The sequence below is a fragment of the Neomonachus schauinslandi genome, chromosome 8 (assembly GCF_002201575.2).
Source record: "Neomonachus schauinslandi chromosome 8, ASM220157v2, whole genome shotgun sequence".
Taxonomy (NCBI): domain Eukaryota; kingdom Metazoa; phylum Chordata; class Mammalia; order Carnivora; family Phocidae; genus Neomonachus; species Neomonachus schauinslandi.
In genome coordinates, this window is record NC_058410.1 from 59,602,014 (window position 1) to 59,621,943 (window position 19,930).

General features: G+C 49.4%; 1 protein-coding gene across 1 annotated transcript in view; it reads left to right on the forward strand.

Annotated features, from left to right (window-relative positions):
- The first annotated feature begins 1,723 nt into the window (after nt 1-1,723).
- The window catches only part of SIM1 (SIM bHLH transcription factor 1), a 63,018-nt gene continuing 44,811 nt past the window's right edge, over nt 1,724-19,930 (forward strand). Inside the window, exons 1-8 of the mRNA XM_021693503.1 lie at nt 1,724-1,898; nt 11,375-11,457; nt 14,837-14,926; nt 15,440-15,548; nt 15,698-15,783; nt 16,481-16,680; nt 16,897-17,003; nt 17,669-17,816. Of these exons, the coding sequence (XP_021549178.1) occupies nt 1,724-1,898; nt 11,375-11,457; nt 14,837-14,926; nt 15,440-15,548; nt 15,698-15,783; nt 16,481-16,680; nt 16,897-17,003; nt 17,669-17,816 (998 nt within the window). The remainder of the gene's footprint in view (nt 1,899-11,374; nt 11,458-14,836; nt 14,927-15,439; nt 15,549-15,697; nt 15,784-16,480; nt 16,681-16,896; nt 17,004-17,668; nt 17,817-19,930) is intronic.

The following is a 19,930-nucleotide window of genomic DNA, read 5'->3' on the forward strand; positions in this document are numbered from 1 at the left end:
GCCGGGAGCAGCGGCGGCTGCCGGGCAGCGCCGCCACCGGTGCCCAGGGCTCGTCGGGAGCGCTGCAGCCACGCGGGTAGCAGAGCGAGCCCCAAGCAGGGGCGCGCAAGGGGTGGTGCGGGTCGTGCTCGCGTCACTCAGCCCGGCCGGCCAATGAGGGCCTCTCCCCGGGGCAAGCCGAGCCAATTGGAGGCGAGGAAGTTTGTGAGTGGCATTAAGGGAGGGCGGGAGAGAGGGAGCCCGGGAGTGAAGTTGAAGCTAAACCCGGTGAGCTATAAAGAAGTTACAGGGGGGCGTTTTCGGCTTCCAATTAGGAATAATACTGGCTTCGTAGCAACTACCGAGGAGGAGGATTCTAAAACCACCTCACCCGTGCCAAATCCTGCATCCCCCTCGTTCTCCCACGCACCCCTTCCCCAATTCATGACCAAGAAAAGAAAAGGGAGCCAGGGCGCGCTCTGCTCCTCTCTGCCGGTGGGAAGCCGAGAGGCCGGCGGAGTTGGATGGTAGGCATGAGTACAATTAAGCGGTGCGCTCCTCTGCACCCTTTGCCGCCAGCGGGGACTGAAGGTAGGTGAAGCGGAAGACACCTTGCGCCCGCCCAGAGGCACCCGCGGCTCTGCGGCGGAGGGGGAGAGGCCGGGACGCCTCCCACCTCCCCCCTCCCCATGCCTGCGAGGGGCTGTCGTGAATGTGCCACCTGTTAACCTGGCGCTGCCATGCCCGGCGTGTTGCCGCCCCCGCTGGGCAGGGAGAGCCCTGGGTCGCCTTGGGAGTCCCGAGGGACTTGATGTGTAAGTGCCACTTTTTGAGGAATCCCTGAGACTTGAGACCCAAGTTAGAGAGGTAGCCAAATTCCAGATCTGCCCAAGTGGGGGGACTGAAAGGCGGCCTCGGCGCTGTGGAGGAATTCTGATTTGTGGAAACCTGCTTTCCTGGGACATGCGCTTGGCCTGGGCACAGGCACGGGGACCGGCGACTGAGGGTCTTCTAAGGGTCTTCAAAAATATGTATTTTGTTATTTGGGCAACTTCCCAGGGGGCTGGAGAATGTGGCTGGCATGGATGAGGGAATGGGAGCATTATTTGCAGGGGGCTCAGTCTCGCCCCTTCCTCCATATCTTAAACAAACAAACAAACAAACAAACAAAAACACGGAGCCTGGAGAGGCGCGCTGAGGCGAGCTGAGGCCTTTTCCGGCCGTTTTTCGGAATTCGGGCGAGTGCATGAGTGATTGCGGAGCTGCAGATCTCTTACGCTCTGATGCTGTTGTCTTCACAGTGGCCTGAAAGAGTTGTCCGGCATTCCTGTTCTTCCCAAAGGGGCTCGGAGCCGCCTCAAACGCCGCGGGACTGAAGAGCAAACGTCGGGGATTATTATGTCGATCTTCTGGGGACCGGGGTTTGCCTCGCCGAACAGAAGAAAAGGCTGGCTTCTCAGGGGTCCCGCCGGCATTTGATACTCAGAGACGCCTAGGATTGTCCAGATTGCCGTGGATCAGCAACTTTCCTACATTCGCCTCCCCTATTTTTAAAGAAAATCATTTTCTGTTTGCTGCGTTGGTCTTTCACTGACATCAATACACTGAAGCAAAGACTTCGGTCTTTTCATTCAAAGTGTGCTTTATATTTTTGCCAAATATGATCTCTAATTGAAAGTTTATTGTTGCTTTTGGATGAATCTGTGGAGTTTATGCTGTAAGAAGAAAGGGAGAACAAGACACAATGAAAGAGAAGTCCAAAAATGCTGCCCGGACTAGGAGGGAGAAGGAAAACAGTGAATTTTATGAACTGGCTAAATTACTGCCTTTGCCCTCGGCTATCACCTCGCAGCTGGACAAAGCATCCATAATCAGACTCACCACCAGCTATCTCAAAATGAGAGTAGTGTTCCCAGAAGGTAAGTGACTCTGCCCAGATGGGATTTCAAAGGCAGAAGGGGTAAAGGTTTGCCAGTGAGTGAGTCTACACCACTAAACAGAGGCGTACGCTCACACATACATACATACTCTCTGCAAAGGGAAGTTTAGCATGGCTGCTTGACTGAGGACCTCTCTGAACTTAGAATTCCTGTTGCCTTTTTGTGGCCCTTTCTACTTCCCCATTACTACTTTCTCTCCAGTCCATCGGATATGTTTGGTTGGGAAGCAGCCCAACAGTGCTTTTGTCAACACTTCAGATACTGAGCTCCACTGAAAGTACAAGTAATCCAAACATGACTCTTTTTTTTTTTTTTTTAATTCCTCTTGTTAGAATTGTATCTAGCAGAAGGCAGGAACATTGCCAAATTCTTGTATTTTGCTACATATAGACAGACCCATGTACATGGAGCTAGCTAAGCTAGAAAATAATTTCTCTCCAAGTTTATAATTCTGCAGAAGAGAAGCAGGCATATTTATGAACAAATTTGTCCTGAATTTACCAGTCTCTTGACTGCTTATAGCAAATTTATTCTGAGTTTTTGAGACATTCACACATTCTGAAACTAACTCTGGGGCTTCATGATTTGCAACTCTGAGTTTGATATTATCTCTGAGATAATAGGCTAGGACCCAAATACTAAAGGTTGACTCAAGAAGACTAGCCCGCGTGAAAAATATCTTCTAGGTGGCAGGTTGGCAAACGAGTCCTGGGAAAATTGTCTTTTAAGGCCTAGAAGGAAGAACAGCTGAGCTGGTCATGATTTAAAACATGTATTTAGATTATCAAGATTCACTGTGTGAGGACAGAGCAGCTGTCAAAGAACACTGTCCTGTATAAAATCATTTATACTCACTAGGAAAAGGATATTTCTCTCTTCCATCTCCCCATCCTTTCCTTTACCCACATTCAAATAATATGTACAGATTTTTAAAAAGTATTTAAGATACATCTTTGCTAGAGGAGAGAGATTGGGGAATATAAAGGAGAGAATACTAAACAAACAAAAAATTCCAAGAGAAAGAACCCTGTTTATTTACAAACCAGAATGTCTTATTTGACCCACAGAGGTTTATGTTATTGTTGATTTTGGGTGTTTGGGGTCTGTTGTTTTCTCTTAAGGAAATAGGGGGAAGGAAATAGCCATTATTGGGCATGGAGTTTCACTTTGTTTGATCTTGACTAGAAGTTATTATCTGAATCAAAATCTTGCAAAATGTGTCGACAAATTAGCCAGGGGCACTAAAGGAAAACTTTCAAATTATAGTTCAATTTTACCCCAGAACTACAAGTAGTGTTATAGTTCCTTTGTCTTAAAGCAGTTCCTTGAACAATCTCAAATGACCCTGGAAACCACAGGAAGAGAGGAATCAAAACCTAAAGTTCCTGAAAAGTTAAAAAAAAAAAAAAAAAGGAAGGAAGAAAGAAAGGAAGGAAGGAAGAAAGGAAGAAAGAAAAGAAAAGGGGGGAACTTATATATTAAAAAACCATATTTCCCATTCAAACTGTGCTGAGAAATGCTGGTGGGAAAAGTACTATTATGCTACACTGCCTTCTGTTAAAAAAAAAAGATTTCGTTGTCTTTTATACTGTCAGCGCCTACTTTATAAAAATAAAGCTATTGCGAACTCGGCTGGCCGCGCTGTTCCTAACAGGATTATTAGCAGTGATTTGTCAGCCCCTGCGGTCTCAGTGAGTTCCCTTTCTGCGTGATTTCTAGCGGGTCTCGTCAATTATCGGTGCCGATGTCGCTCGCTGTTTGATCAGAATAAGCATATGGTGCTGCTTGTGGGGCTGCGAGTAATCGCGGGAGGAAAAGAAGAGGGGATCGGCGTTCCCGGGCGGGCACAGAACGAGGGCTAGGAGCGCCCAGGGAGTTGCCGGGCCGGGGGCGCTGGTCTTTGTCGCGCAGACCCGGGCTGGCGCGGCCGGGAGGGTTGCGGGCTGGTTTTTTGTTGTTTTGGTTTTGTTTTCTAAGAGAGCAAGCTGTCTTAAATAAGTGCTAACTCCACAAATAATAAATCGCGTGGTAAATAGGAGGAACAGAAGGTAAACTCTCTTAGCCAACTTCTTATTTTTTTAAAGAGAGCACTGGCGAAGAACCCCCCCCCCCCCCCGCCCCCTGGAGTCCCCTTGGTGGCCGGGTGGATCCCCTGTGGCTATTTTAACTACGACTGTGCTTTCTGCAGCCCCCTTCACTTTCCTCCGGAGCCCCGGGCCCCTCCCTCCTCTCCCTTCTCCGGTGGACTAGTGTGAGTTTATGGGGAGGAGGGGACGGACGATGTGTGAACTCTGGGCACATCATTTATTTCTCCAGCTACTGTTGAGCTCATAACTCACCCGCAGTCTCCACCCGGTGAGTTAGAAGGGTTATCCGAACAGCTGGCTCCTAGGGATGAAGTTTTAATTTTAAGGATAGATTAGCTTCAAAAATCCAAAACCCAGACAACCTTTAAAATATTAAAGCCCTTTAAAATATTGAAGAATAACGACAACACACACACACACACAAAACCCCAAAGAAAACAAAAAACAAAACAAAAAACCCAACATCTTTCAAAGGAGTGAAAAAACCACAAGCAGCAAAACCAGGCACAACCTGCAGAGGGTGCCAGATTTGGGTTCAGCTGTGGACTGAAGGCAGAAGAGTAGACCAAACTGGGCCCATGACAGTAGGGGAAACTGGGCACTTTATGTGGAGGTAAACTTTTTTTAGTGATGAGAAATAGAAAGAATTTGAAGCTGTAGTTCATGTTTACACCTATCTTGATGCCATTCCAGCACATAGTAGGTCTTAAATTTTGTTCTAAGGATGGAGTAAATGATAGCTATTTCATCATGGTAAGCATTCTGTCACATGTAACATATGGATTTTGCAAGGTATATAATCTAAAATAATTATAAATCTGATGACATCTTAGTTATAAGCACAAGGATGACTATAAAACTCCACTGTTTTGGCTCAGATTACATTTCATCTACAATACCCAGGTAATATCAAAAGGCTTAAATCAACACACAGAAATCTTTCCATACTTACATTTGAAAGACATAAGAAAATACTTAAAATATAGCTAATTCCCCATCACTAAATATAGCTCCCCCCTTCCCCAGGTTCTGGTAGATTCCTGGTCTGGGGCAAACTTCAGTTTTTACTTATCTGAGTGGATAAAATTGAGCTGTTGAAAGAAAAATGAGAGAGAAAGAGAGATTGGGAACACAGGAACGGGATATGGGTGCCTGGAATAATTAAGAATAAAGCATTAGATTGGAGACTTCATACTTAAAAAAACACAGGGAAGATTACTGTGAAATCATTAAAACTGCGTATCTCCCATTGGCAGCATATTCCATTCTAAAATAGCCTTGCAAAGAAAAAACTTGAGAAATGTATGAGTCTTTGGTGTTATCAAAGCTAGAAAGACAGGATAAAAAAGAGAGATGGTGTGCCTTGTGTGCAAAATAAGACAAATTCAACTAAAAAGAAATATGTATTTGTTATCCAGATATAATACAGGTTTTAGCTGGGGGCGTAGTGGCTTGCTGAATAACCTTTGAAAGGATCAGACATGTTTTCAAATCTATAGCCATTGAGAATCTTGGTAACATCACACTACCATTTCATTGTCAAGATGTCCTGGGAAAATAAAAATAATCACAGAAATGAAATTAGTCACTGTGCAGGAAAGCGAGTCTCTACAAAGGCTGGAAGGACAAGGATGATTAAACAAACCTCCACAGACCCCTTCTATAATATTCACCTCAAGATTGAAATCCTTAATCGCCTTATATTTTTTTGAGGCTGAGAACTGAAAGAGAAGAAGAGGCCCCATTTCCCACGTGGATGGGTGATTTAAGGTTGTTTTTCTTGCTGCTCGGGGAAATGATTGAGCATTAGGTTTCCATGTTTATTTTCTTACAGAAGTTTTTCTCATTTAAAAGCCTTTAAGCCCAGTTTACGCTCCACGCTGGTTTTCTCTGTTTAATTCCAGTTTTGATGTTGACTTAAAATGTAGAGGGCAGAACTAACCTCCGCACAGAGCATTTGCAAGGCAGATTTATGTGCTAGAAATTGTAGATTAGATCAATGAAAAAAATACTTTTTTTTTCTTTAAAGGGGACGGTCACTAATAAAAACAATAACAACAGCGAAATAGGGCATTATAAGCTATGGCGAGATGCTTTTAAGCAGGGTACAATCACACACCTGAAGCTAAAATCAGGCTAATTTTCCAGAGGACAAACATGATTTCTAGGGGAGTTATTTTTCAATCCTGGGGGAAATCTCGGCAGCTTGGAGATTTGCAGACGCAAATGTGGACACAATTCGAACCCATGGATTCTGGCTCTATGTCGGCCCAGGTATTTCTCAATAGAATGAAGTTTAGACCCAGCTAACACCTTATGATGTTAGCTGTCCACCCATTGCCGGTCTCTGATTCATGGAATTTTAAGTTTTGCGTAGGGAAGGAGAGCCCTCAAGTATTTAGCAAGGGGCCTGCTACTTAGTACTAAAACATTGTTGGAGAAGTGTGGAGCAAACTTTCTGCAGGTAGTCCCATCCGGGAGGCGGGTCCTGCGCGGAGTCGCTCGACCTCGGTGGCTCGGACCAGACCCGAGACAGCGACCTTGTAGAAACCTCTACCGCCCTCTGGTACGTTACGAAGCACGCAGCTGGGAGAAGCCTGCTTGCTGCCGCTCGCAGGCCAGGTCGGCCCGGCGAGGCCCATTCTGTCCCGGCCGCGGGTGGCCGCAGCCGAGAATGCGCCAGCTGGAGTCTCCGCACGGTCCAGACCAGGTCTCTGCCCTCCAAGGTTCGAAGACGTCCCAGCGCGCCTGCCCCAAGCAGGGGCCGGGCGGGTGCGGGAGTGCTCCCTCTGTCATTCGTGCTGCCCGGGCCACCGCCCCAAGGACGGGCCGTTGTTTAAACCTTAAGTGGAGACCCCGCCCGAGCGGACAGTAGTGCGGCGGTCGAGTCCCGGCAGCCAAATGGAACACAAGCGGGATACGCCTGAACAGCGCGGCAGCCTTGTCCGCCCACCCGCGCCTGCCTTTGGGGCGATGGCATTGCACCTTCCGGCCACGTTTGAAGACGTGGAGCCCTGGGGCGACACCGCTTGACGTTTTTCAGCGTCACGCGTGCACTATTGTCAACCCCGCGTGCATTTCCGTCCCACAATTTAGTTGGGACAAGGCTGAACCCCGCCTGTCCTTGGTTCCTGCAGCTCCTGCTCTCTTCGCGGCGTGTTCTGACGCCGGAGGCCAGCTTGGCCGGCATTCTCGATCCCGACCTGGAAGCCCTAGCTCCAGGGCCAGAGCACAGCGAGGGTGCAGAGACAATCAATGCTGGGACCATCAGATTTATAACTAATATTTGCAGATTCCCCGGGCGCGGCCAGGGGTCTCAGAGGCGCGCAAGGGAGAGCAGGGTACACACCGCCACTGCGGAGTGCAGAACACACAGGGGAGTGCAGGACATACACTGTAGGGTTCAGGCTGCTGCTCCCGCCAGGTGGCCGGAGGGCGCCTCGAGCCGAGAGGGCCACGGCGCCCGAGGCGTGGGGGTGGGTACGCCGAGCCGTGGGAAGCAGCCTTCTACCCAGTGACCGCTCCGGGCGCTCTGTCTTGTCTAAGGGCGCCCAATCTCCGTCCCTCTCTTCCCCAGAGAGCACAGCTTCTGAGGCCTCCGGAGCCCTCACAGGAAGACCGCTAGATTGCTGGACGGGGGTGGTGGAGGGAACCCAGATGGCTGACACAAGTCCCTCCGGGACCCGAAGTTAGGAGCGCGGTCTCGGAGGGCATTTCCCCACCGTAGTCACCAAATTGTGGTCAGATCCTGGGACAGCTCTTCCAGTCCCCTTCCCACCCCCATATTCCTAAAAGGTATATCGCGATCTGTCAATCAGATGAAGCTTTCTGGGAACTACTATAAGGAGGACACATTTCTATTGAGATATAGTTTATTTATTAAAGGGAGGGGGGAAAGAACAGTAGAACAAGCTCTTCTCTTCCTCCTCTTCCTGTCTGAGTGAAGGAGGTGATGATGCCAGGTCTGTAATCTATATTTTGTCAAGGGTATGAAATTCATTCCGAAGGAAAAGCTCGATCAATTTATTTTTGCTGCTTGTAATAACACAGCTGGATGATGCTTTGAGCTCACGCTAGACTGGGGCTCATCATTCATTCGCCAAGAACGGGCCTAAATTGTGCCTGTGGGATTAGGTCAATTTTAGTGGATCTACTTCGCCTCATTTGGTTACTAATTGGTTTCTTGTTTTATAAATCGAAATCTCATTTTCAGGAAATTACAAAACCCGTGCAGTCAGTCCATTGAGGTAATCCTTGGGTCAGGGGGTATTTAAATGGAAATGGCTCAACCGAGCACTGAGGGTAAGAGTGAAACTTCGCCGGGGTTTTCACATGAAATGTGAGCTAGCCCTTCAGATCCATAATAGATACATCCCTTCTAGTACTACTTATGTAAATATGATAAACCAGACTTTAAGGGTAGAGGGGGGCGGGGAGAAGCAAAATTTATCTGCTAAGGTTAATGTGGCATATCTTGGAAATCTTCCAAAATAGATTATGTTTTCCTTTGTCTACGGCCACTTTAGCTGGGGAAAATCCTTTTGTCTAAAACCGATTTAGTTATCGCCTCCCTCACAGAGCTCCTTTTCTCCTTTGCAAAACCCTGTTCCCTCGGCCTCACCGAATTACAAGAGAATCTTTAGATCTTGTTCCCACTGTAATCCTGCCGCAAAGGGAGCTGGTTTCCTCCTCATTTTAAACAGACAATCAAAGGATTTGTGAATTTTCTGCGGTAGGTCAAGTGCAGAAACGAAATCTCAGCTTACCCCCCTCGCCAACTGAAATTGGGTGCGGGAGCACGTCACCGCCTGCAAGAGGTGAGGGGGTCCGGGGAGAGGGGTCTCTGGCCCACTCCAGGATTTTCGGGAGGCCGAACCTTTGACCGGGGCTTCAGAAGGTGTCCTGGGAAGGCTGAAGGGCGAGCTCAGCCCTAGGATTAGGTCAGGAAAGCCTGGCAGGTAGACGAGGGCAGCCAGTCCCTTATGAAACATTAACCCAGACAAAACCGTGTGACGGAGATTTCAACCGCAAACATAGAGGAGGCAATGCTCCGTGAAAGCAAAAGTTTCCTTAAAAGGTGTGGGGGTTGGGGCAGGAGAGGGCGAGGGAGGCCCCAGTTAACCTGCGCCAGGCCGGCTGTTTATTAACCTGCGGGGAAGTCTTGTTTTTCCCTCGTAGGCGCATTCTAATGAGGCCGCAACCCGAGACAACAAACAGCCCAGGCTGGCGCTGGGGTTCGGAACCAGTACTTAACCCCGAGCCCAGCTCGGGGATTTTCAAATGATTCGGGTCGGGAGGCCGTTCCCGGGCTGTTTCCAGCCGACTTGGGAGAACTTCACAGTTTTTAGAATAAAGGCGTTTGTTGGCCCCGAGCGCAGGCTTCGCACCCTTCCGGAAGACAAGATTCCAGACGCGAGGAGGCCTCTGCCAGCTCCCAGGGCGCCGGAGCGCGCCGGCCCTTCACCCCCGCACAGCTTGGCGCTTTCAGGCCTCGGCTGGGCCCTGGCGTCCCCCGGCCAGCGCCACCCGCGTCCCCGGCTCTCCCAGCAGGTTCCTTTCCCCTTTCCCCAGTTTGCCCTCCTAAACCAACAGCCCCGCCCCTTCCGCCACTTTTGGGTGTGTGTGTGTGTGTGTGTGTGTGTGTGTGTGTGTGTGTGTGTGTGTGAGCAGCGATGAAAAAATGAACGCGTCGTGCCGGAAACAAGGGAGGATAGCTTGGCCGAGACCCGAGGAGCAAAGGGAAGGTGACACGGAAGGGGTGTGTACAGGTGGCTGTGGTGGAGGCCCTCCTGAACAGTCCGGGAGGACCAGAGCATCTGGGCAGTGGAGTCACTCAAGGGAGGGAAACTGGGGCGGGCTCAAGAGGCATGAGGGATTGACGAGAGGCGAGGGAGGGAGAGGAGTCCGGCCGCGGGCGGGGAGCCTCAGTGTTTGCAGAGCGGTGGGGAAATCGTTAGATTTATTTAGATGTGCAAACACCCAGAAAGACCCGATTCGAGCTTAAGGGGCGCTCATGGTTACTCGTTACCAGGGTTTTGATCGCTTGCTTAGGAAGCAGCTCCTGGCCAACACATTTTAAGAGTCCAACTCCATCTTTTATTCTGAAAGATCCGCCCTCACCCCCATATTACAATGCGAGTGTGTCTGTCATTGTGTACTTCATAGTGATTTGTACTTTAATGCAGTAAATCAGTAAATCATCCCCCTTTTTGTCATGTTAAACCTTGTTTATTGGTGTAAGAATAAAAGAGTTTAACTACCTAGTTAAATCAGCAGCAACACTGTTAAAAAATATTACCTGTAAGTAGTTACAGGTAGTATAACCTCTGTCTCCTCAGGTTTCCTCTGGCTTTTTTTTTTCTTTTCATTTTCTTTCTACAAACAGGTACTATAGCAGATTCCATATTAATTTTTTAAAAAAATCAGCCACAGGTATTCAGAGAATTTTATTTTTTAGGCATCACCGGAGAAATGATTTCTGGCAAAGCCTGGGAAGATCTTAACGTGGTAGCATCGAGGAGAGAAAGGGACTTTGTTAATAGATGGTACCTGGAAAGTAGAGAAACGGAATGATTGTCTATATCCAATAAGGAACGGGAATATTGCTAAGACGGTATTAGAACCTGAAAGTAACTTCAAAAGAGCGTATACCTTTTTTTCTTTCTTTCTTTTTTTTTTTTTTGGAGTCAAAGTTAGGACGTGTAAGTCGAGGGCTGGCTAGGGGTGGGGAGGTGGGGAAGCAGAGGAAGGATTGCTCTGGGATGTTGGTGCTGGAAGCCATTCGCAAGCAAACGGATTTCTACGGAGGGAATCAAAGTCAGAGGCCTAGGGGAGGAAAATAGCTGGAGAGCCCCGCAGCCAATGAGAAAGCCCATCAAGGGCCAGCTGGACCTGGCTCGAAGCCTCAGGTATTCGCCACGGCATTCCCTTGATGTGTGGACATCCTTGGCCTCCTGATAAGGAAGATGATGAAACTTTGGGAGAGAAGTAGTGTCCCTCACCCGTCTAAGCACACTAGTGAACCTACCCAAAAGTTACCGCGGGGGTTCGGTGTCGGCCCCGTCGGGGCACAGGCGGTCCTCAAATTCAGCCACTTGGGGTACTGCCAGGAGGGGCGCTCCGCCAAGGCCCTGCCCTTCCTGAGAAGCGGTCCGGGAGGGGGAGTCTGACCTCTACGCAGTCCTTTTTAAGTGGAGAGGGCGGGGCCGAAATTTACCGGCTCGCGTCCCAGGCTGTCCTGGTGCCGGGGATCTCGGATGGTATCCAGTCATGGGTGCGAACTTGTGTGTGACAGAACCGCGAGATTAGGCTCAAACTGCTAGCCAGGTCGGAGTCCCATCGCTAAAGGGTGTCTCTGTGTCTCCACAGGGCTCGGCGAGGCGTGGGGCCACTCGAGTCGCACCAGCCCCTTGGACAACGTGGGCAGAGAACTGGGCTCCCATCTGCTCCAGGTACCGGCGCGGAGGCACACATGCTTCGAGGGCTCGGGTGCTTGGCACCGGCGCCGGGCTTCTTGATTTTTAGGGAAATGGGATGAGGCGCAGACGTAGCCTTCTCGCAGCCCCTACAGCTTCTTCAAAATTAAAAAGTTGAGTTCTTAACCTCGTTGGGTGCTGATGGCACCTCTCGAGGCAGAGAGGAAGGCAAGGTGACAATGGGTATGTTGGGTTTAGAAGGGAGTCCCGCAAGGCCCCAAATCAGGATGGCTGAACCGAGGGAGGGAGCGCCATTCGACACCATTCAGCTGAAGGAACGGGAGCGCGCCGGGCCAGGCTGCAAAACCGCCAGAAATGAAGGATTTACACAGGAATAACGGGAATCTAGTAGAAATGCCCATCAATGCTTTAAGCCCACACATTCCGGATCCAGCTGCGTCTGCAACTCTTTCGTCTCCTCCCTGTAGTTCGCGCGGGCCCTCTCCTCTCGCTCCATGAGCTCTCACCCCAGGCCAGCCCAACCCGTGTACAGACCCTCGCGTACACACACACAGCTCCCCAGGTAATGAGTTTACCCAATGTGGAGGCGCCCATTACCGCCTTGTTTGCAGTGTACACCGTTTTAAATTGCCCGTTGCCCGCTTAAGTCGCATAGCAAATATTTAAAATAGCAAAACTCCCGGTGGCATTTTTAGGCTTGACACTTGTCTCCCACCCTCCACCCCCTTATTATTATCCATGTCCACCGCCAGCTCCTCATGTGGGAGCCTCAAACCTAAATAGCATGGTGGGAATCTGAGCTGGTTCTTCCTCCTGGGCCCAGCAGGAGTGCTGTGGCTTCCCCTGTCCTATGCTGTCCCTCCCTCAGTCCTGGAGGCCAAAGAGATTCTCCTGTCACAGAGCACACAGAAAGGCCCATGTAAGCATTCCCTCACAGGCCTGGCCTCCAAACCTCTGAATTAAATAGAAAGGCCTTGTCCCTCTCCTTTCTCAGGGACACCTTTCATCAGTTGTCTCTCAAAAAGCGCCACCCCCCCCCCAGTCTTTCCATGCTCCCAGCTAATTTCCCTCATCAATATAAAAAAGAGAATGAAACCCAAACAATCTTCCACTCCTGGTTCTTGCCCAATCTTTTCCCTCTTCTTCATCCCACACTGCTGAAAGGACTTAATTACCCCCTCAGTTTCCATCACTCTGCCTGCTGCCCTCACTTCCACACCCTTGCAGTCTGGCATCTCTCCTAACTGTTGTGTTCTGTCTTGGTCCCACCACATTTTGATATCCAGCATAAAGATGCTCATCTCTTATCCTACCCGACTTTGTTCATTCCACAAATATAGGAGGACCAACTGTGTGCCAGACAGAATGTCCTGCCCACATGGAGTTTACATTCTAAGGAGAACAGCCTTGCAAACCCACACAGGTGCTTTACATAGTATAACATAGTAACAGGTGGTGTAGGTGCTGTGGAGAAACATAAGAAGGGCGGGGGGGGGGCTGTGTTTCAGTAGTGCCACTTAAAATGGAGACATTATAGAGGACCTCACTGAGAAGGGGACATTGGGGCAAGTACCTGACAGAGGTGGCACTGCTTACTTGACATTCACCCTCTCCCTTGGCTTCTAAAGTAACACAATTTCCTGGATTCTTCTCCCTCTCTACTTGCTCCTCTGGTTTCCCCCTTGCTGTCTGGCTGTAAATGCTGGCATTTCTCCAAAGTTCCACCTCTGTTTCTCCTCTCACAACTTCAAGGCCTCCTGGGTGATCTCAGCCAAAACCATCACCTCAACTTCTTTCCCACATTTGCATGACTCCAGCTGGTTTCTCCAGTCTAGACACCCTTCTGGAGCTCCAGACCTTTATTTCTTACTGCCAACTGGAAATCTGCATAAACGTGAAGTTTAGCATCTCCAAGACAAGAATTCATTTCTTCCTTCCTCCAGACTGCCACTCATACAAAAACTCACCATGCTTCCCTAAATTTTCAATCTTGGTTCATGGTGTTACCCTCTACTCAATGACCTTGAAGTCCCTCTCAGCTTCTCTTTCTGCCACTATAAATTCCACAGCTAGAACAATCTTTGACTTAAACTCTCCCTCTTTATCACCAACCAGCGACCACCCAGATTTAGGCTCAACCATCTCTGATCTCTTCATCCCCACTTGTTCCTCCTGTAGGTCACTGTCCACATTCTGCCATTAAAAAACAAAACAAAATGAAACAAGGCACACACACACACCCCTAAGCATGCTATTTCCCTGCTTACTTGTGTAGAAACTGTTGGAAACCTGATGCCTACAAGAGCATCTCCAAATTCCTCAGACTGATATCTCAAACTCTCCAAAAACCCAGCAGTGGTGTACTTTCTTAGCCCATCTCTGGCACACCAAATCCATCACACCTGGGTACACCAGATACACCCTCCCCCCAGTCCCTGCCTTTCTCATTTCATTCCTTCTGCCTAGGATACCCTTTCTCCCATCTCCAGTTCAAGCTTCCTCTTCAAGGCTCTGCTCAAATAGTTCCTCTGAGGCCTCTCTGCTTCTCCCGCAGGCCTCTGGCCACTCAGCCTCTGTGGCCCTACAACACTGTCTATTCAGCTGTGTGGTCATTATATCTGTCTTTAGCCAGTTACTGCTGCTGGACTTCCAGCAACTTGAGAGCAGGATCTGACTCATCTTTATGTCCCCACTGCCTGGACTGAAGCCTCATTCACAGAGATAAATGGATATTGAAAGTCTAAGACTTTCTTTCATGGAAAGCCTGGCAGTTTGATGCATCAACATAAACACACATATGTACACACTATACCACTACTCTTACAGACTTGCTGCCTGGAAAGCCTCTCATTTCCTAAACCCCTTCTCCCAGATTCTTTCTGGAGCTATTGAGCAGCTGCCTTCTGTCTACAAACTTTTCAGGCTACCAGCCCTTCCATATGGTTCAGTGCCCATTTCCCAGCCCTGCTGGTACTCTTTCCATTATAGGATGCTGCCACTATGGAGTCCTCCAAGACTGAAACAGGAAACCTTTCGTTCTTTCAGTGACCATCACCCCAAGAACCCCTGTATTTGTGTGTGTGTATGCTATAGATATGTCTGTATTGTCCATTTTGGTGAATCCCGAGTCTCGGAGGGCAGTAGCCTTGCCAGCTACTTCCTCTGGGCATCTCCCAGTGTGCTGCATGTCCCAGATGCTTACATATTTGGAATGAACAAGAGAGGGACTCTTGTGGCAAGTTTTCTACGCCCTATTTCCTATCAGCCTCTCTCTATCCCCTCTGTCCACTCTTCCTGACTGAACATCTCTAACTTCTGCCCCCAACCCCAGTTTCTCCCCATGGCCCCGGGCGGGGGGGGTCGTCTCCATTCAACTCTGTTTCTATCTCCCTAGACCTTGGATGGCTTCATCTTTGTGGTAGCCCCAGATGGGAAGATCATGTACATCTCGGAGACAGCCTCAGTCCACCTGGGTCTTTCTCAGGTAGGTGAGTGGTCCACACCTCCAGCCTTCCATGTTTACACTGAGAGCTGGAGGCCCTCAGTAAGGGTGGGGCTGCTTTCCCACAGCTCTTAAATGTGCATTTCTGGGACTGGAAACATCTCAGCTGGCAGGTCTGCATCTCCCTTTTCCTCTACTTCCCTTATCCTTACCCCTTATCCTGCTGCCTTTTAGAGTCCCTCCCATAAGTCCAACACCATGGGTGTTGTTTACTTACTAATGTCTGATGTGTTCACCTGAACATTGTCAGGGCACTGCTGTACTGCTACTCTAATTACTATTATTATATTATCATTATTTCCTTTCATAGATGAGGGAGCTGAGGCTTAGATAGACTGCAATAGGTAGCCGGCAGCAGAACGGGAATTAAAACTCAGGGCTGACTCTAAAGTTCTGGCTCCTGTCCTCACAGTCCTGTAGACTCCCTGATCCAATCTTCTAGCCCTGCCGGGGCATTCCACCACCTCGGAGAAGGTGATACCCCCCTCTTTACAGGTAGAGCTGACTGGGAACAGCATTTATGAATACATCCACCCAGCGGACCACGACGAGATGACCGCTGTGCTCACGGCCCATCAGCCCTACCACTCTCACTTCGTCCAGGGTAAGCAGTGCAGACCGGCGACACTTGGGCCCATCTCCCCTCGCTTATTGCTTTTCCCCAATTAGCCACTGCAGGGGCAGACACTGGGTCGCCGCCCCACCCGTCTCACCGGCTCACGACCTGCCCCTCCCTCTGCTCCTCTCTCCCAGAGTATGAGATCGAGCGCTCCTTCTTCCTGAGGATGAAGTGCGTCTTGGCCAAGAGGAACGCGGGCCTCACCTGTGGTGGCTACAAGGTACGTGGCTGAGAGGGACCATCCCAGCCGCGTGTAGCGGAAAAGGGCAGGACAAGAGGACCTGGCGGCGTGGGAGGGACATTTCGGCGTCCCTGACTGCCCCGGAGGGCATCCCCCTGCACGCGCCACAGCGCTGTCTGCCCGGGAGCACCTCGAGAGTTGTTGAACTTTGTGAACACTTGGGGACTACTAAGTTTAAAGACTTAGTTTCACTGTGTCCGGTTACTGCCCGGCCGCTGGGACTCTTAATCTGGGGCTCATAATGGGCCTTGGGGGTGTGTAAAGCGTCTGAAATGGTCAGTCATTTTGGCGGATCCTGGAGTTTACTCACAGCGTCAGATTCCGACCCCCAGAGGGGTTAAGAACCAGAGCTTTAGGTCGAATCCATGGTTCTCTTGTTTAATGAGAGGAAACACGATTAGAAGGCAGGTTCCAGGGCCCCACTTCCCGATTTTGAGGAGTTAGGGTTGGCAGGTGTTGCCAAGCCTCTGTATTTTTACAAGCTCCCAGGTGAGTTCCCTGCGGCAGGACAGTCATTCCCTTGAAACGCTGGAACACCAATAACTTTGGACACCTCAGTGCGGGGCGTGGCCCACACGGCCTTTGTGGCCCCGGGGGAGTCTCAAAATGTTTCAATCCCTTACCCACCTTTTTGGGGATGTTTCCTGGCTGTGGCTGAGTATCCCCCCCCCTACAGGTCATTCACTGCAGCGGCTACCTGAAGATCCGCCAGTACAGCCTGGACATGTCCCCCTTCGATGGCTGCTACCAGAACGTGGGCCTGGTAGCCGTGGGACACTCGCTGCCTCCCAGCGCCGTCACGGAGATCAAGCTGCACAGCAACATGTTCATGTTCCGCGCCAGCCTGGACATGAAGCTCATCTTCCTGGACTCCAGGTGGGTGGCTCAGGCGGGAAAGAATCACCCGAGCGGGAGGGCGGCCCTGCTTAGTGTCTGAGAGCTCTTCCTTGACCTTCGGAGCCCATTTTGCAGATGAGGCGACTCACCGGGCTCTGCGAAGTGGGGGCGGGCACCCAGGTCTGAGAAGGCTGTCTGGGGGGTGGGGGGCATCCCGGCACCCTGAGTTCATGCCGCGAGGATTGCTCTCCGCAGAGTAGCGGAGCTGACGGGGTACGAACCTCAGGACCTAATTGAGAAGACCCTGTACCACCACGTGCACGGCTGCGACACCTTCCACCTGCGCTGCGCCCACCACCTGCGTAAGGCGCCACTCTTCCCGGCACCGGACTAACCCCAGCGCGTCCCGGGGAGGGGAGAGGGCGTGATTTAAGTCCACAGTAAGCGGATGGGTGGAAGCCCTGGTAGCGGGGGGGGGGGGGGTGGTGGTGCAAGGCCCTTGCCAGCGAGCGGCCGCTCCAACGCTGAGCCCCACCTTGTTCCTCTAATATCCGCGGGACGAGTTTCTGAGTTTCTGGGTAAATTCCCCCAGGAGGGGTTTTCTGCTTCCCTCTCCTTGCCCTCTGCAAACCTCACTGAAGACGTGAATAAAAACTGGGGCTAGGCCACTTGGCTCACGTGCACTGACCTGCTTCGGCTTTTGATAGAGCTTTGCTTTGAACTTAATCTCCGGGAACAGGGACCATGAGCCTCGGAGTTCAGCTGCCCAGACACTACCTTCCTTAGTTAGAAAGTTGAATGGGGAAATTCCCCTATTTTAAGCGCCCTCCACCGCTTTGCCAATCGCAAGGGACTGGAGGACTCAATGCAAAGTAACAGGACAGTCGATTCCTTTGGGAATGCACGGGTTGTCTCTCCCTCCTGCCTGGCGCAGTTGTCAGAGCCTGTAGGGACCTGCACTCCCACCGCCAGGGTTTGCGTTTGAGCGGGCTCCTTCACCCCCAGCTGCCTCCTGTCTCTCCATCAGTGCTCGTGAAGGGGCAGGTGACCACCAAGTACTACAGGTTCCTGGCGAAGCACGGCGGCTGGGTATGGGTACAGAGCTATGCGACCATCGTCCACAACAGCCGCTCGTCCAGGCCACACTGTATCGTCAGCGTCAACTATGTCCTCACGTGAGTGCAAATCTGGAACCCTTCGCCCACTCCAGGCAACCCTGGTCTCCAGGAGGGTGCGGGTGGTGGGCACTGCGGGTTAGAGGAGGCTGGGGTCCACTGGGACGCAGGTTCTGACCCCGACTGCAGGCTGTGCTGGGAGATGGCAGCTTGAGCACTTTCATCTTTATGAAGAAGCTTCCTTCGTTATATTCTAGGGAAAGACTTGGGAGTTTTCCCATCCACAGTCTATATTTGCTTTCTGCTCTCTCTCTCTTTTAACCTTTTAAGCGAACTCTGCATTAAATAAAACTTAATACGGCAGAAAGAAAAGAGAGAGAGAGGAAAGCATCCGACGTACGGAGCCATTTATGGTTAACAAACAGGACATCTGTTTCACTTTTTCAAATCTGGGTTTGAAGTTCTTAATATTAACCAGAGTCTCCAATCAAAGTTAAGAGTTCTGAGAGAGTGATTCTTACGCTGAACCACAAAGGGGGTTTAAGTGACCAGGAGGGTCTGAGTTTAACCTCCAGGAAGCAAAGGGACCCGAGCTAATGCTGCAATCTTGGCCGGTGCCCAGGCCCCGCGCGTTGTGTGACCGCATCACGAGGTGAAGAGCTGGCCTCGCGGTGCCACCTACGGGCACAAATGGCTGGACAGACGCGGTGGCGGCATTTGAGCCTTATTCTTTCTAGAAACAATAATCGTGTCTGGTCGGCGGTGTGGCCCTGCAGGCTGATCACGTGGTATGGTGTGTGGCTGGTGAAGAAAGCACCTTCTGTATAATGTTTGTGAAGTCGAATTGCTCAGGTTGGAAGCCTTTATGAAGAGCCCTTTTGTGTGCACAGTTGCCGGGTTTTTTTGGTAGTCACTGAAATTTTTGTGATTTCAGGGGACCTCAGGAGTTTACTTTGGAAGCATTGACACACCCGGCACTTAGTAGAAATGCTATTTTCACATTAGGAGTTGGTTAAGGGGTACTATTTGGAATCAGACTATACTACAGGCCATGAGGACTAGATTCATTCCACGTTGTTTTAAATTGCTGAGTTAAAAATGTAGTACTTGAAAATATTGTGCTTGGCAATAGACTATTTACTCTGTGTCCTGTTTAATAAGATAATTTAATTCAATAGACTTGGGAAATGAATTTGGTGTAAATGAGGATTCAGTATTCAAGAATAATAGCTGGTTATTAAGAAGAATCTTTTTATTCCTTTCATTTAATGAATGGTACTAAAATAAATACTGTTAGGTTTTTGTAATAGCAAGAAAGCTGTGGGTTTTAATACAGAGCAGCAAACATACCAATATTTTGGGTATGATGAAACAAAACCATCTATTTTATGAAATAATATTTTTATATTATTAAAATAAACTTAAGAGAAAATGGCAAAACATAACTCATAAAATAAGCCACTCTGTGAAGCAGAAGTATTAAGGAGTGAAAAATTATGTCTGCTTACCATGGAAAGGAAACGGACATTCTTTAAGAAGGTGCTTTGTATGTCTGAGACATCACAAGCATTATACATACACTCTGTTCTCTGGTGGGTGCCTGTGGTTAGTAATCATTTTTTATCAAACAGCAGGGTATGTAGTCACACAGACCCATATAAATGATCAGAATGCAAGTTAGACCTCCCAATGGGTAAGCTTAATTTATGTTTGGAGTCATTTTGAAATATTCTGTTTTGTTTTCCAGTGGATAAGTGTACTTCCTTTCTTCTGTTAACTCTGTCATTCTTCACTTCACACACTTCTCCAGAGCTGCAGGATTAGGCTACCAACTCTACATCAGATTAAAAAGATGTAATGAGGATAAATGATTTACAGAAGGAAAAATAGCATGGCTCATATTTTTCTAAATGTTTTCTACCTCCGAATGAAAATAGAAATAAACACACAGAAGCACACAAGATGAAAAGCTGAAATTGATTACCCTTTTATGAGTCTCAACTCCAATTCTTTGTATAAAAATTCTTAGGACAATTTTTATAGCTGCAAATGTGGAAGATGAAATGTCATCAAGTGGCTCTGTGTGTGTTGACAGGATTTTCATAATGAACAGGTTGCAGTTTGTTTGATGTGTATATCACACATCTGGCTGGAAGTTACTAATTTACATTGTC